Source organism: Taudactylus pleione, unplaced genomic scaffold (genome assembly GCF_031769625.1).
Source record: "Taudactylus pleione unplaced genomic scaffold, aTauple2 ptg000005l, whole genome shotgun sequence".
Taxonomy (NCBI): Eukaryota; Metazoa; Chordata; class Amphibia; order Anura; family Myobatrachidae; genus Taudactylus; species Taudactylus pleione.
In genome coordinates, this window is record NW_028284408.1 from 28,146,009 (window position 1) to 28,164,372 (window position 18,364).

Consider the following 18,364-nt stretch of genomic DNA (forward strand, 5'->3'; position numbering starts at 1 on the left):
TTAGATTGACCTCTGCAGCAGACAAACATTTTGGCCACTGTCTCTCAGACTGAGCCTTGCAAATACTCCCCTTCCTGGACATAGGAAAAATGAGGGACAAGAAGCTTATGACAGCTGTAATTGTTCAATCCAAGAAGATGTTGAGCTGCAAAAGTAAGATCCCACAGACAGGGAAGAGCCCACAAAAAACCCAGCACCTCATTGCTACTTCCCCGCAAATGGCTGGTCCCAGAATATGATTGCAGTGTCTGTTCAGCATGGGTTGAAAAATGGGAAGCTAAACCGGGGAAAAAGGCCCAAAAGGTATGGTAATCCAAATGTGCATTGTGGGGCAGCACCTAGTGCAAGGGCTGTATCACGGATAGTAACCCGGCGCCCTGTCAAACCCAAGAGACGGAAAGAGAAATTAGAGATTATCCCAACTTTCACACTAGCACAACATAACAGACTTTCTCCTGTATAAATAAAACAAGAGATATGGTAAGAACTTACCTTTGTTATCTCTGTTTCTGTTTCCGTCGGGCGCATGCGCGAGACCCGGATAGCGACGGGCTCTCCGTCGCTCCGGGTCTCGCACCAAAGGGGGCGTGCTGTCGATGTTGATTGACAGCACACCCCCTTTGGGGGGCGTGGCTGCCAGACGGAGGCGCCTACCGTCTGAAGCCGGCCCCACTGACATCACTAGTGAGCCAAAATCACTCCAGGGCTTGCGGCAGTGAGACCTTACCGCAGGGTCTCCGTCGCAAGACCGATGGTCGCGATGGTCTTGACCATCGCGACCATCATCATGGACGCTCGCATAAGCTGTGGGTGGTCACCCACAGCTATGCGAGCGTCCAGGAGGACGCTCCATTTTCATGGAGGAGGGCCCTGATTCAGAGCGAGCGCTCTGGTCAGAGCGTTCGGCTCTGAATCAGGCCCAGTGTCTGCAGGAAAACAACACAGGAGCCACGGAGCGCTCAATCTCCTCATCAGACATGATACAGCAAATATTCAAGGAATACGTATCACCAGAGGAATTATGGTGTCAACACCCGCGCTCTCACCAGTATGCAACACAAACAGCCCACAATATGGTACTGTGTAGCACACAACTGTATGTGACTGGCCTCAAAAATAGTTAATTTATATAAGTGAGGTCCACAGAAGAAGCCCTTCCCCCACACACCTGCCGGGCCGTAGGAGAAGGAAAGGGATAGGTATAAGCTGACAGTAAGTTAGAAATAAGTCACAGACAGCAGCACTAGCAATAGTCACATTCAATGCAATAAGATCATTTACTCACTGCACCTTCTGCTACAATCAACCTCCCAGATTCAATGTCTGGGAGGGCTATAGCGCTGCGTACACTGTCCCTTTGCAGAGGAGAAGTACACAGGGGGATCGGTCCACGCACCGCCTGGGAGTCTGCGTTGTTAGCCAGCAAAAGATGGCCGCCGGAGAGCTCTGAGGAGGAGTGGCCGCAGGAGGAACAGCTCAGCGACGCCAGCACACGTAAGAGAAGGCACGCTGAGCTGAGGGAAGGAGCCGCTAAACCAGGGAAGACTGCCTCCCCTGGCTAGCAATTAACCCCAGGGACGCTGGTTCCCCTCCAGTCATTATTCCATGGTAGTCCAGCGGACGCGCGGGGTATTCCTGAAGAGGGAGCTCGCGGCTTACCTTGATCCCCGTGAGCCCAGCAGCAGTCAGTGGGAGGTCCCAGAGCCACGCTAGTACTGACTCCGGGGTCCCGCTGCGATCCCCAGATCAGTACTGGCGTCGCAGCGCCAGAGGGGGTGTTGGAGCGGCAGTGTGGACGTCCAGATGGACAGTCTGATGCTGCCGCTCAGAAGATAGTAAAAATAAATAAATAAAATCTTCATTAAAAAATTTTAAATTAGCTTAGGGGCTGCTAATGCAGCCCCACTGCGCCAGGGTGACCCGACTCCGGCCGGGCACCAACTAAAATTGTGGTGCCTGTGACTCGGGGGCGGGGTATAGAGGAGGACGGACCCAAGTGCATCCTGGGATAAGTGAAAGCTTTAACTGCGTGGTGGCCGTGGATCCAGATCCAGCTATACCCCAAGGTCAACCCTGTGGACCCCCTATGAACCCTGAAGTAGAAATAGCAGTTTCATTCTACATTTAGTATTTTTAGGGTAAATGTATACATAAATTTTACAGAAATAAATGTCCTATGACAATAAAGGTTTTATAGTTATTCATTAAAACAGCCTAGAAATTAACCTTGTTTACGAGAAATCTTCCAAGCTGGGCCCTCTAGTGACAGGTCCACATCAATCTGGTTGTCCTTGGTGGCTCTACCAAGAGTTATCTGGTAAAGAAAACAAAAAAAAAAAAGGAAGAATTTGTGGCTCCGATAGAACAAACAACAAATAACATAACAGGTTCTCTCTTACCACATTAGTTATTTTACCTCTCGAGACCTCATAAGATATCGCACCATGCGTCCCCGCAACACCGCCAATGTCTGTGTATCAAAGTCAGGTGAGCTCATTCCTACAGAACAGAGTCCACAATTTACTCAAAAGTAATAATGTCCTACGTCTTAATGCAATGCACATTTCCCCTGCTGCCAGCCATTTCAGCCCTAGAAGCCCTCAGCAGTGTCTTGGGAAGTCTGATGGGTGATTCTCTGTGTGACGCACAGGGACATTTACATACATACATACATACATACATACATACATACATACAAGAACATGAGCTGTTTCTATAACACAATTTTTTTTTTCCTGGTGTCAAAGTCTTAAATACGTTGTTAGTAGAAAATATACACCTGCACAAATGTTACTACAGTAATCCGTTCCTACTGGAATTTTTATTTATTTATTTATTTTAAATCTGCATGATGCACGAGACTGAAAAAATAAATGTGCTATGGTAACAGTTCACATAATTGAATGTATGGAAATGTCCTGTGTGTCACACAGAGAATCACCCCAATGTACGTATTTAAACAAACAAAAAAATAACAGATGAAAACATCCACTGTGCTCACAACGTGATTCAGAGATTTACACAAAGCCGATATTTTTGCAGATCAAGCGATTGTTTGCAAATGTATATGCGCAAAAGCCAAACTGTGCACCTGCAGCGATTGCATTGCGATTACTCTCGTACTTAGGAACCCCTCTCAAAGTGAGTGACAGGAAGTCAGCGATTGGGAAAGTAACAGGGGGTGTTTAGTAAAACGCAGGCGCGTCGGACAGATTAAATGCAGTTTCATGGGTGTGCATAAATAAGCCATTGTGATCGCCCTCGCAGCATGACAGTTCTCCATGTGTCAGGAGAGCTGCAGTGTTTGTGGCTGGTCAGACTTGACTTGCATGCTGCGTGGCTGCCCGATGTGCGTCGACAGTACCGATGTTTACACTGATACACGATGTGGGACGAATCCGCAATGTGCGTCCCTATACCCGGCTATGCTTTGGAAGGTATTAGCATATTTTAGCAACTGCGATCTGTGTGAGAGCATGCAGTTGTGATTGCATTAGCGTAAATCTCGGAATCAGCCCTTAGTTCTCAAACACCCCCAAATGTCCACACAGCCCCATCAAAGAAACCTGGCTGCCCATGAATGTTCCAAAAAAGAACAGTGACTTATAATCACTGTACATAGTGTTCAAACTGGACGTCACTTCGTTAAGCTCAATGAGAAAAACTAGGGTAACCAACTGGGCAAAGGAAATCCTGTCACATACACCACAAAGGCAACTTCTCCATGTGTAGGTAAGCCCTCCATCTCCATGATTCCCCCTATGTGTAGGTAAGCCCTCCATGTCCATGATTCCCCCTGTGTAGGTAAGCCCTCCATCTCCATGATTCCCCCTATGTGTAGGTAAGCCCTCCATGTCCATGATTCCCCCTATGTGTAGGTAAGCCCTCCATGTCCATGATTCCCCCTATGTGTAGGTAAGCCCTCCATGTCCATGATTCCCCCTATGTGTAGGTAAGCCCTCCATCTCCATGATTCCCCCTATGTGTAGGTAAGCCCTCCATCTCCATGATTCCCCCTATGTGTAGGTAAGCCCTCCATGTCCATGATTCCCCCTATGTGTAGGTAAGCCCTCCATCTCCATGATTCCCTCTATGTGTAGGTAAGCCCTCCATCTCCATGATTCCCCCTATGTGTAGGTAAGCTCTCCATCTCCATGATTCCCCTATGTGTAGGTAAGCCCTCCATGTCCATGATTCACCCTATATGTAGGTAAGCCCTCCAAGTCCATGATTCCCCCTATGTGTAGGTAAGCCCTCCATGTCCATGATTCCCCTATGTGTAGGTAAGCCCTCCATGTCCATGATTCCCCCTATGTGTAGGTAAGCCCTCCATGTCCATGATTCCCCCTATGTGTAGGTAAGCCCTCCATCTCCATGATTCCCTCTATGTGTAGGTAAGCCCTCCATCTCCATGATTCCCCCTATGTGTAGGTAAGCCCTCCATCTCCATGATGCCCCCTATGTGTAGGTAAGCCCTCCATCTCCATGATGCCCCCTATGTGTAGGTAAGCCCTGGCAACTGCAGGGAGAATGGTCTCAGATTTCTCCTGCCTGTCAGCACTGACACAGTGCAGTCTAAGCTAACAGTGGGTGACATGTCATTCTAGGCCCGATCACTATGCATAAAGTATACCTATTTGGAATAACTATACTAAAGGAAAAATAGATAGTTTAAAGGGTAATTCTGTACTGATAGACGCTATAGGGATAATCTTGGGAAAGTATGTTTTTCTAATTTTGTCAGTTTACTACATAAAATACATTTAATATAAAGGGCTATTTGTTTCCATATGCTAACAAAACAAATCACCCATTTACACTTGCAAAAAATAAAAAAATATATGAACAATGATTCTGAAGATGGGTACACACGTAAAGATTTTCTGTCCAACCATCCAACTAGTTGATTGGTTGGAATGAAAATCTGGTAACGTATGGGAGTAACTGATGATCAGCAATTTGCTCCTAAATGCCAGAAAACAGATGAAAATGGTCGGTCAGACAAGTTTGTTAAATGTTTGATCTAAACAATTTGTTCAAACAACAGTTTTTGGCCATTTTCCAGCATTTGGGAGCAAATTGCTGATTGTCATTTGCTGTCATACCTTACCAGATTTTCATTCCAACCAATCAGCTAGTTGGATGGTTGGACAGGAAATCTTTACGTGTGTATGCATTATTAGTTGAACACACTACAAGACTGTTAAATGTGGACTGGTCAACAAACTATGAAACACCCCTTGTCATGAAAGGGTTAAGCTACACATGTATTATTGGTTACTAATGACCATTCTAAGCAAGGCAGTGGTTCATAAACTGTGTGCGACGTGGCACCCTGTGTGCCTTGGGACACTAACAGGGGTGCCTCAGGTTGGTGGCCCAGCACCAAATCAAATTATCTATGGTCAATGTAATGTAAATATGTGGACAAACAGAAGCACAAACCTGTCCACCACCACATAACTGACCCTGAGGATGACAGATAAGCACAATTTATTTCACTTTACTACTTTATTAAAAAGGTTCTGAATTTCTCAATAATAAACTTTTTGCATAGGGGTGCCGTGAAAACAATGCTGATACTCTAGGGCGCCATGATTCAAAAAAGTTTGGGAACCTCTGAAGGCAAAGTTGCTTTTCGGTTTAGTGGTTCTTAAACATTGATAAAACAAATATCACTATCCGTTATTTATATGGCGACACAAGGGGTGCACAGCGCCTTACATATTGCATTAACAGAAACCATGCAGATTTGAGTGCAAAAGACTTTTAATAGAAAGCAGTGCAGTGCATAGTGTTCATTCCAGCACCCAGCACCTGTCACAACCCGTGCAGTTCCTCTTTCTTGCCTGGGGTGTCGCTCTAGCACACTCAGCTGATGCAACAAACTACTGAGATACAGACCATAGTGTGCTAGACGCACCAGAGCGGAGAGCGACACCCCAGGCAGGAAAGAGGAACTGATCGAGCTTTGACAGGTGCAGGGTGCTAGAATGAACACTAGAGCATATGAGGATATAAGCCATTAAACCATTACAGCAAATATTCAGCACCGGCTAAACCAGAAAGTTCAGCCCACTGTTGGAAATTGGGAGGAGAAAGGGGTATAAATGAGGAAAGGGGGCCCTGCTCGTCAGAACTTACAATCTATAGGCCATGGACAGATAGACAAGAGTGGCACAGAGGTGCCGGTGGGTACGTGACAATATATAGTGCAATTTATGCAGCTTAATAAACCTTCAATCGCTGCTTTTATTTCATATAGAGCAGAAAGATTGCTATGTACAAGCAAAACTAGGACCGAAAGTCATATGGGGAAATGATACAATTGCAAGGTTTAAGCATTTGTTTTCCACCCTCTAGTGAGTTAAACTGACAGCTATACTAGTCTCTTAACTAACTCTAGTTTCTAACAAAGAAAAATACACTTCTCTTAAGCTTAGATAAAATAAAGCCTGAAATTGCAGTGAAGGGAAAACAAATTGCTGACCCGTTATACTGTCCACTAACACTTGCCACCGATGCAACTCCTGCTCCAGCTGTCGGATCTCCCGTTTCTGGCGACGGTCAGCAACAGTCAACTCTGTGAAAAGGCAACAGTATAAATACGGGAGACCCCTTTAGCTGAGGGATCAAGGCCTATTTCAGGCACTGTATAAAGAACTCACCGTGTTCTAAAACCTCATCCCGAGTATCCCTACAAATATAAATAAATCAATGAGCATATAAGCAAAACAGCTTTCTCACAATACATAAATGAAAATGATACACATGGAAATCTGCACACTGCAACAGCAAAAATCTAACAGGGGTATTCAATATGGGTTCGATAACATCGTTTTTGCGTTAATATCGGAGGTATGACGTCATTATCGCAGGTTTTACTTTTACACCGTAAGACTTATCGCAGTTTTGAAAAGTCTTTGATAAAAAACGGGGATAACTTTTCACCATTGAATAGGTGTCGAAAAAAAAGTGCAGAATTGGGGTTTAGGGGTGCAGGCTTTAAAAAAATAGCCTGCACCCCTGGGAATGACATTTAAAAAAGAACTGTGTCAAAAGAAGTAAAAAAAAAAATTAGGGACACCCCAAAAAATTTATTTAAAAATTAGGGTGAAAAAAATGGGAAAAAATTGTTTAACAATAGGGAAATAGGTTCAGGGCTATTCTGCAAGTATGCGGCAGGTGTTTTCTAGAATAGAATTATAGCGGCAGGTGCACAAATGCAGAATTTTTAAAAACACTTTAGGGACTTAAAAATATGCTAGAACCCATTTTCATGTACCCCAAATTTGATGGGACCACTTAGAAAAACGAAAAAAATAACCTAATGGTGGGTACACACTACACGATATGCTCCCTGAGCAATATCGTATAGTGTTGTGCCCGGCAGGCTGTGCTCAATGTCGGCAGGTTGGCCTGCATGTCAGCCCGATGAACGATAATGACGAACGACCCGCGGGAACGCGCGTCGTCGTTATCGTTCATCTTTTTGGGGTTAAAAATGGACGATAAAGTGGACGACTGAACGATATCGTTATCGTTCAGTCGTCCACTTTATCGCCCAGTGTGTACGCACCTTATGTGCTCTTCTGCATCACTTATTCAATGTCGGGAAAAAAACACCTGCTGCGGCTATTTAAATCCCCGACTTTCAATTAAAGGCTAAAACAGGGGTACCCATAGTGTTCCCCCATGTTTTTACAACTTTAGGGGGGTCTTACAATTATTTTAAGGAAAAATTCGTAACTTTACGCAAATCCAACTTCGGAGTTTCCAGTTTTCGTTAATTTTATATTGAATACGGGGATAAGTGGGAGTGCGCACCATACCTTAACGCAGAAAAAAACTCTGATATGAAACGTTAACTTTGACAGTGAAGTTAACGTTTCATATTGAATACCCCTCTAAGTGTTGTGTGAGGACTGAGCATTCAAGTGTAGGTAATAAGGAGTCATAAATGGTAATATATTTTATATATAAAACTACATTTGGATCTATAAGAATCTCCTGATGCATAAGATGCACTGGAGCTTTTAGAGAGCACAATCCAAAAAACCCCAGGGCAAGGTGGGGGCGGTAACAGTAAGACCCAGAATTGCTGTCATGATGGCATCCTTGATAAAGATGAATAAAATAGCATAATAATAGCACAGTAAACCGCTTCATGTGCTTTATTCTAATGCACTTATTTTACATCAAATGAAGAATGCAATAACAGAGGATCTTGGACAAGTAAGCTCCTGTACAGTTTTCCACATTTCTTGGTTCTTGCAGCTATTATTATCATCATTTATTTATATGGCACCACAAGTTTTCCGCAGCGCCTTACAAAGTACATAAACAAATAAGTGAACAAGAAACCAGTGGCTTATAGTACATTACAGTGCAGGACAAGGACATGGTTTATACACATTGCTGCATAATCGTAACACTCAAAATAAGCAGCTGGGGGTAAGTAACTAAGTGTTAGGTGCCCTTTAGGGGAGTAAGGAGTAGATGAAAGTATAAATAAAGAGAAGCACATGAGGGAAGAGGGCCCTGCTCATGAGAGCTTACATTCTAGAGAATGGTTTCCGCACACTGTAGGGGAGATGTATCAAGGCTTGGAGAGAGAGATAAAGTGGGATCTTTGCCCAAAGCAACCAATCAGCTTCTAACTGTCATTAATCTAGCACAGTCTTTGAAATTACAGAAGCCGATTGGTTGCTTTGGGCAAAGACTCCACTTTCTCTCTCCAATGCTTGATACAGCTCACCTACACTATGAGGGAACCAAAACACATTTTAGTTTGTTCAAGTTCACAATCATCATAAACCATACCTAAGCTTGCTGTCATCTAGCATATCTTCTGCATCAGAAAAGTTTAGTACTTGATCCCCCTTGGGCAATGGTTGAACTAAGATAATGAGAAAAGTCAGGTAAAACATGGACCTCTATACCATTGCATAGGACAACAAGCAAGAACATGAGATATGTATACCTGTCTGGTCCTCCAGAAGATAGTACTGCTTCATAAGCTGCCAGTGGATCTGGAGAGACTTAGCTGTGCGCGATACATAGAAAACCTCTGGATGGTTGTTCAGTAAGTCTTGAAAAGTCTCCAGAGTGGGCTGTGAGCTCTGTAAATAAATCCCTATTAACAACACAATTTAACGGCTCATAGCACATTTATATGTCCCAACATATATTCCTACTTACAGAGCTCACTGTACTTAGCAACTGTTCTTCTGCCTTACTAAATAGCACCTTGCTTTGGATGGCAGCTATCGCCTCTGGATGTAACAGTCTGATGGCCTGGCATGCTAACCTACAAAATATATAAGATACAGCATCATTAGCCCTATGCCGAGCCACTCCAAAAGTTTATGCATGGTGTATAGCTTCACTTTGGTTTGGAAGACCTCCCACTCTACTCACTTGGAGATAACCGGGTCGTAGAGAAGGGCGTACCACCGCTCTTGTATTTCGTTAAGGGTGAAACGACAGCTGAACTTGACTCCAAGGTGCACAGCCTGCAGATCATTAGTCTGAAAACACAGTGCTAATGTCAGGAACTGTTATTAGAATAATAAGGAGTCTAAATATCAGACTATGCTAGGGCTTATAAAGGACTAAGCAGCAATAAGTGAAGGCACACCTGAAGCACTGTGTTTATAAGAAGCAGATCGTCAGCAGGTTTCCATCTCCCCAGATCTTTGGTGACCTGCAGCGGCTGTTTACTCTTCTTTATACGTTTCGTGATACAAGGACTGGGTGCCGGAGATGGTGGAGCCGGTGTAGGGACTGTCTTGCAGAGTTGCTAGGATAAAATAGATTAGTTTAACTTCAGTCACACATACAATACACCAGTGATTCTTTAAAGAGAAGTGAGAAATGATGAAAACAAATGTAGATATAATAAGGAGTTGTGAAGGGGAAAGCATATTCTAGGCATAGTATTACAAGCTGGGAGCAAGCTTAAGGAATTGTGAAATGATTTAACACAGTAGGACCTCCTTACCAAGGCTATGCCCTAACTAACATTATACCCTTCCCCCAATTATGCTATGTTGTCTCACGGGGCCACACATCCAAGCTAATCCATTGTCAGAGACCTGTCTCATATCAGACAAATGGGATCCTGTGAAAATGTAAATTTATAAAAATCAATACAATCTACCAAATAGGTAAGGAAATAAGTATCTGTAAATCAATGTCTCTTATATCTACACAAACAGTATGATGATGATCATCCAAGGTGGCACAGCAGCATACATTATACCTTCCATCACTTCATATAGCCAGAGGAACACTATAAGGGGTTGTCCAATTTTGGTCAACTGACCCATTTTATTTCTTGCCAGGACTCTCACCCAGGAAGCCAGCTCTAACCTGCATTCAAGAGCCAGACTGTGGCGTTGTGGCAATCACAGAAGCTCCTGGCACCAGGTAAAGTAATGGAGGGGTTCCCACTGTACTTATTGTAAGTCATCATAGCGTTTCACAGAACCAATCAGAGCAAACATAAAGCAGACAAACAGTGTAGGTGTACAAAGAAATGGGAGAGTGAGAACTCACTAGCAGGAAAGGGGCAGAGCTGAGATACAGCAGAGCGAGTGTCTCACAGGGAGGTTGGGCTGGTGATCAGAATAAGTAGTGTACAGATGTGTCCTTATATATCTTGGCTGCAGTTGGTGCGCCAGGTGCCGTGAGACTCTGCTAGCACCAGGTGTCTTTTTTCCCTGAAAATGCGTCTAAGTAGCAATGTGATGCGATTAGGATGCACCAGCAGATTGCGTTGATTAATTTTATATGTGACACTTATATATCTATGTGCGATGGAGTCTCCGAATCTGTATAGGAAGTGCTAACAATGTAGTGACTGCAGCTTTTTTTTCCAAGTTCCGTTGTGGTTCAGATACACACTCTTCCATTCAAAATTATGGGGTCACCCAGACAATTTCATGTTTTACATGAAAACTGACTTCTATTTATCAAATGAGTTGCAAGATGAATAGAACATATAGTCAAGACATTGGCAAGGTTAGAAATAATGATTTTTATTTGAAATAATAATTTTGTCCTTCAAACTTTACTTTCGTCAAAGAATGTTCCTATTGCAGCAATTACAGCATTGCAGACCTTTGGCATTCTAGCTGTTCATTTGTTGAGGTAATCTGAAGAAATGTCACCCCACGCTTCCTGAAGCACCTCCCACAAGTTGGATTGGCTTGATGGGCACTTCTTGCGTACCATACGGTCAAGCTGCTCCCACAACAGCTCAATGTGGTTGAGATCTGGTGACTGTGCTGGCCACTCCATTACAGACAGAATACCAGCTGCCTGCTTCTTCCCTAAACAGTACTTGCATAATTTTGAGGTGTGCTTTGGGTCATTGTCCTGTTGGAGGAGGAAATTGGCTCCAATCAAGCACTGTCCACAGGGTATGGCATTGCAAAATGGAGTGATAGCATTCCTTATTCAAAATCTTTTACCTTGTACAAATCTCCCACTTTACCAGCACCAAAGCAGCCCCAGACCATCACATTACCTCCACCATGCTTGACAGAAGACGTCAGGCACTCTTCCATCATCTTTTCACTTGTTCTGCATCTCACAAATGTTCTCCTGTGTGATCCAAACACCTCAAACTTCGATTCGTCTGTCCATAACACTTTTTTCCAATCTTCCTCTGTCCAATGTCTGTGTTCTTTTGCCCAAATTAATATTTTCCTTTTATTGGCCAGTCTCAGGTATGGCTTTTTCTTTGCCACTCTGCCTAGAAGGCCAGCATCCCGGTGTTAACGCTTCACTGTAGACATTGACACTGGCGTTTTGCGGGTTCGATTTAATGAAGCTGCCAGTTGAGGACTTGTGAGGAGTCTATTTCTCAAACTAGAGACTCTAATGTACTTGTCGTCTTGCACAGTTGTGCACCGGGGCCTCCAACTTCTCTTTCTACTCTGGTTAGTGGCTGTTTGTGCTGTTCTCTGAAGGGAGTAGTACACACAGTTGTAGGAAATGTTCAGTTTCTTGACAATCTCTCGCATGGAATAGCCTTCATTTCTAAGAACAAGAATAAACTGTCGAGTTTCACATGAAAGTTCTCTTTTTCTGGCCATTTGGAGTGTATAATCGAACCCACAAATGTGATGCTCCAGATACTCAACTAGCTCAAAGGAAGGCCAGTTTTATAGCTTCTCTAACGAGCAAACACGTTTTCAGCTGTGCTAACATAATTGCATAAGTGTTTTCTAATCATCCATTAGTCTTCTAATGCGCTTAGCAAACACAATGTACCATTAGAACACTGGAGTGATGGTTGCTGGGAATGGGCCTCTATACACCTATGTAGATATTCCTTTAATAACCAGACGTTTGCAGCTAGTATAGTCATTTACCACATTAACAATGTATAGAGTGTATTTCTGATTAATTTAATGTTATCTTCATTGAAAAAAACAGTGCTATTCTTTCAAAAATAAGGAAATTTCGAAGTGACCCCAAACTTTTGAACGGTAGTGTACATGTGTTGCCTATCAAATTAATGAGCAGTCTGCTGGTGCGCCCCGAGCCCTCCTTCGCCTTGTGACTTAGCCGCATTTTCGGCAAAAACCCCCCCCCCGCAAAGACAACACCTGGCGCTAGCAGAATCTCACGGGACTTGGAGGCTTATTCATGCCAGGCAAGTTGCGCTGCATGGCGTATCGAGGCTAGATGTATGAGGACACATCTGTAGGTGGGAGAAGGGAATTCAGAGAGCATTTTTGCATGTATGTTAAGATTGCATCTTTACATGCAACTCTAAACCATACTTTGATACTAATGATTCTAATTATACAAGTATAAAGAACATTTAAATCTTTTAAAGCAATTTTTTTTTTTTTTTAATTAAAATTTGTACTTTCTTTAAAGCTGGATCTAGCAGGAAGCACGATGGCTGTAAAGGATCACACCATATTACTCTCCCCTGTGAATGCTCCACTCCTATTTAAACATACTGAGCATTATGAGGAAAGAGGAGTGAGGTATGGAAGCTTTACACCTTTACAGTCATCAGGAACCTGGCAAAGGGTCATCCACAGACCCAATACAATTTCATCCTTTTGTCAAACTCAAAGTTACTCATTAGGTAGTAACTGATGTGTAATCCCACAACTATCCTTCATCTTCTTTTGCTCTTGGAACTTATATTATTTGCACCACAACTAAAACTATTTAAAGACTTCTGTGAAGGTGTATTTAAGCTGTACACATATTTTAAATTGAATTGTAAGTCTCTGTTCTGTATCATATGCCTAATATTTAAACATGTATAACAAATCACAATCCAAGGGTCAATGGAACATTTAGAAATACGGACCATGATAACCATGACAACTGGGTGATGTTACACAAGGACAGATGTGAGAACAGATGATGGTCTAAAAAGCATGAAATTGTGCTGTAATTTGTGCTCTGAAATAACCACTATCTGTGAGTAGGAATGGAGCACTTATGTCTGCAAATTATTTCATTATTCATTTAAAATATATTTGTACCTTCTTCTTCTCACTGGATGATGGTTCACTTCCTGAGAGGCGACCTGGGTCTCCCCCACTTGGACCACGTGCACGGCTGGTGGACTTGGCAAGACTGCTCTCCACCAATTCATCATCAAATTTCTTCCTTTTGATAAACCTGTCATGAATAAAAGATAGAATTAGGAAATACACTGGACCTGGACTGTAATGGCAGAGCTTGGGAACATGTGGCTTAGTGTATAGTCTCATAAAACATATCTTCTAATTGTATGAAATAGGGCAGTCACCCTGGCACAGCACTGCACTTGTGTCCCATGAGCATTTGATATGAAGCTTACATACAGTTGATATACTGTACACTTCATGAATTCAATGTATTTCCAAATGAGTCCAAAAAGAATAAGAAGCTCCATTCATGTCAGCTGTACATTAATTTTAACATGTATCCCACAACCACACCAAACTGCATAAGACATTAATATAAATGAGACAAGCACAGCACAATTTTGGAGATCTGCTTAACCATAGTGTAGGGTTTCCCAAACTCGGCCCTCAAGGCACCCAAACAGTACAGGTTTTAAGAATATTCATGTTTAAGCAAGAGTGGTGTAATCAAACTGATTGAGGTACCAATTAAGTTACCTGTGCTTAAGCATGGCTTATCCTTAAAACTTGGACTGTTAAGGTACCTTGAAGACTTGAGTTTGGGAACCTCTGCACTAGTGATTCTATACAGAATATGCTCCCCTAGAGATGAATGGACTTTTCCAAGTGCTGTTACATGTCTGAACATTGTGAAATGGAGCAAACACTGTCCAATAACATGCAAACCCACTTATGGATACAAAGAAGCACTGGGTATACACTATAAGATATGTTGATCAATCTTACAATCCTAATCATTTGATAAATTGTGTACTTACATCTTCCCATCTTATGTGCTGCACAGCAGATGGGACGATGCGAAGGACAACGGTATTGTGGTGTTGTTGTACGCTAGATTGTGTACAGCGATGCAATATACCAAATTGCTGTCGGTGCATGACTGAGGGGATATAGTCAGCAAGTCGGCGGTCGAAATGCTGACCGCTGGCTTCCCGACACTGAAAGCCCGGCATGGGACTGATAAGCGTCTAAATACTGACAAAAGAAAATGAAAAAAGTACTCTCTTTTTTTGGGGCACAGAATAGCTGTCTATATCGATAAAACGTAACTTTTAATAAATACACAAGAAGCAAATAATCATATAAAAAGGACTAACCACATAGAACAACATGAACGACATACAGTGAAACCATGCTGAAAAAAATTACTACAGCATTGGTTCACAGTATCAACATACAATAAAAAATCAATTCATCAATATCATGAGTTGATGCAATAATGAATCAGTACATCGGTGAAATAATCATTAAATCAAAACATATGATGATAATTGATAATCATACACCATTGAAGCACCAGATAAGTTAGATAGGTGCTATAGGTGTAAGAACCAATCTTAAGGTGCATACACACTACACGATATGCTCCCTGAGCGATATCGTGTAGTGTGTCCCCGGCAGGCGGTGCTCAATGTCGTTCAAGACATTGAGCACAGCCGCTGAACGATATCATTAACTATATCGTTCAGCGCCGGGCTCTCTCCCCCATTCCCTGACATACAGCAACCTGACGACATCGTCAGGTTGGCCTGCATGTCAGCCCGATGAACGATGATGACGAACGACCCGCAGGAACACGCGTCGTCGTTATCGTTCATCTTTTTGGGCTTAAAAATGGACGATAAAGTGGTCGACTGAACGATAACGATATCGTTAAGTCGTCCACTTTATCGCCCAGTGTGTACGCACCTTTAGTGCAGAGAAATTACTACAGCATTGGTTCACCATATCAAAATTCAATAGTCAGTCAAATCATCAATGTCGTGGCTTAATACAATAGTAAGCCGATATATCGGTGAAGAAATTACTGAATCATTTTTTCCAAGCGTGTAGTCATAAATAATATATGGTGATCATACAATATAATACTTGAGATTTGCAGGTGAAAAAAATCTCAAAAAGACATATACTAATAAACAGATAAATTTCAACAGATAAATATCTGAAGTGAATACTGGAACATCAGTCTGCCATAATGACATGCACATAATTATTATAACAGTGTAGTGATCGTAAAATATCAAAGAAAGTCCAAAATATATAAATAAATATAATATATTGAAAATAATACGAGACTGTATCCAACAAAATTTAGAATAAATACATCATCGCACTGAGTAGAAAAAATATATATATCAGGTGACAGATACCACTCACTTAAGGTAAGGGGATAAGTTGCTTCTGTATCCCATTTACAGTTCGTATTGAATGGGATATGAGCGTACCCACCACATGTACCATGAGGGTATGAGAATAGTAAGAAGAGTCGGCACCCACTGATCTCCTATGTAGCTCCACCTAAAGCCTGGCGTGTTGGTAAGTACAAAAGGCTTGATGGTGGGACAATAAGGGAGTGGAAATGCCTATAGATTACTAATAGCAGACAGATCAGTGGTTATAGCAGGGAGATAGAGAATCCCCTGCACCTAAATAAGCAGGAGATCTCTCAATGTGAGGCTAATGGGTCTCTGAACTCCCATGAAAAAAGTACCAATGAAAGAAGATATAAAGATAGGAAAACAAAACCTGGAAATACAAGTGACACACCTCACCCCACTGATGTCGCATAACAGTGCAGTGGGAACATTGCATGAGGCGGTGTAGTCCGGATGTTCCTAGGAATGACAGAGAAGGTACCTGATACTCAGTGCGGCAGCGGCAGTGTCCAGTAAGCAGGAGTCTCCACGTGCACACAGGAGGCTCGCGACAGGCAGAAGACGCGCGTTTCACCTACAGGCTTCATCAGTTCAGCTCCATGATCTTATAGAGGGCTGTCCTATGTGTATGCCTGCGGCCAATCAAGATGCTTGGTAACACTATCAATGCCAATGTAGGAGTTTAGCCTGTCGCATCAATTTTTCCACCTTAGTTGGTACCAGTGCTTGGGGTTTCCCTTTCCCCTACATTTGCAGTCTAAATACTGACGCCTATCATTAGCACTGCGCCAAAATCCCGGCGCCCGGCATACCGAACATATGTAAGCCAGACGTCGTGAGCTGCTAGCCACGGGGTGGGAGGGTTAGGGACTCCCGGGGGCACTTAGGGTTAGGCTAGGAGAAGGGGGGGGTAGCGTCAGGCACCCCCTGGGGGGGAGGTTAGGGCCAGGCACCCCCCCGGGAGGGTTAGGTTTAGGGTACAGGGAGGGGGGGTTAGGTATAGCCACCCCTGGGGGGGGGTTAGGAATAGGCATCACTAAGGGAGGGTTAGGGGAGGGGGGAATGGAGTTGACACTTACCCTGTCGGGATCTCCATCGTCAGCATTTTATCCGCCAGGCTTAGGTCGGCGGTATAACATACAGACTCCTGACTGAGGTGTGTCCCCAGCTTTAGACCCTTCAAAAATGTAAGGGTTTGGCGAGTGGACCAAGTAATAAAAACAGGAATTCGGGTCTACTACAATCTCTGTTACTTGCACCACGCATTCATTAGAAACCAATTTACAGAACAAAAGCACAGCCAACATTGTACTGTATAAAGTTATCACTTTAGTTTCAGTAGCCAGTAATGCAAGGACATTTCTCATCCAAGGTGACAGACTCCATCCTGCCATCAGAAACTGTGACGGGTTTTGTGGATACATAACTGCAGTAGAAGCATATCTGTGTAATAAAGCACAACACACACTGCAGCTCCTGTGGGGCAGGACACCGTGGGGCAGATGTATGAAGCTCTGGGAAGTGACAAAGTGGAGTGATAAACGACCAACCAATCAGCTCCCAACTGTCATTTTTCAAACACAGCCTGTAACATGACAGTTGGGAGCTGAGTGGCTGGTCGTTTATCACTCTCCACTTCATCACTTCCCAGAGCTTCATACATCTGCCCCAGTGACCGATATAGAGTGTGTGATGCTGCATAACAACCCAGCTATCACTTTAATAGCACAATGCTGCAAACAAATATTGCTCGTCCACAGTTCAGTGATCTGTCTGGCAATAGCAAGCCGGCTGCATGCTGGGACTTGTGGTTTTACAGCAGGTGGCCGGTCACAGCCTGCTGTTTACATTACTAACTGGGGTCCTGGACACCGCACTGTACGTCACCTGGACGAGCTCCTCCTCTTGGGAATGAGGCCAGAGCCCTGGGAGAGACTCCTCTTATGTCCGGCAGATGAATCCTCGTCCTCGGAGCGACTAACGGAGGCCAGCAGAGACTCCATCCCTTCAGATGGTCTCCTCCTGTGGGGACTCAGCACAGGGCCTACCCCATAGTGTACGGAATCGTCCGTATCAGAGACGTGACGTCACGTCCGGTAACCCGAAAGCGCCTCCGGAAACCACTAGATGTCAGACAGTCACAGTGTAATTCTGTCTCCACTACAGGCTACAGGGTGGCCGCAGACGGTGATTAGTGCTCTACAAACAAAATAACAAATAGTAACTAAGAACTAAAAGTATGTTCAATCTATGGTCTACCGAATACTGTACTTTTAGTTCAATTATATATAGAAACATCTATGAGAACAGGTACAAGTTTTAACAAGTAACTTTGCCAACTAGCAAAAATTTTTGTTTTCATTTTCTAGACTGCTCTTGACGAATGGCCAGAGTACCAGTGGTGCTATGGCATCACCTTTTATGTGTGCACCAGATTTCATACTGGTGAAGCTAAGCTGTGTATCATTCAGTTACACTTGGCTTTGTTTGAATATTGATGTCAACAATGTCTAAAATGCGTAAAGGGTAATGGGGGTG

At 43.3% G+C, this 18,364-nt stretch overlaps 1 protein-coding gene across 1 annotated transcript in view; it reads right to left on the bottom strand.

Annotated features, from left to right (window-relative positions):
• MCRS1 (microspherule protein 1) overlaps window positions 1-17,962 on the bottom strand; it is a 30,294-nt gene extending 12,332 nt beyond the window's left edge. Inside the window, exons 1-11 of the mRNA XM_088448998.1 lie at window positions 17,714-17,962; window positions 13,524-13,662; window positions 9,641-9,802; window positions 9,421-9,530; window positions 9,202-9,310; window positions 8,984-9,122; window positions 8,824-8,899; window positions 6,669-6,697; window positions 6,491-6,583; window positions 2,417-2,499; window positions 2,227-2,314 (exon numbers count right to left, since the gene is read on the bottom strand). Of these exons, the coding sequence (XP_088305124.1) occupies window positions 2,227-2,314; window positions 2,417-2,499; window positions 6,491-6,583; window positions 6,669-6,697; window positions 8,824-8,899; window positions 8,984-9,122; window positions 9,202-9,310; window positions 9,421-9,530; window positions 9,641-9,802; window positions 13,524-13,662; window positions 17,714-17,829 (1,144 nt within the window). The 5' untranslated portion in view covers window positions 17,830-17,962. The remainder of the gene's footprint in view (window positions 1-2,226; window positions 2,315-2,416; window positions 2,500-6,490; window positions 6,584-6,668; window positions 6,698-8,823; window positions 8,900-8,983; window positions 9,123-9,201; window positions 9,311-9,420; window positions 9,531-9,640; window positions 9,803-13,523; window positions 13,663-17,713) is intronic.
• Between the last annotated feature and the right edge of the window lie 402 nt (window positions 17,963-18,364).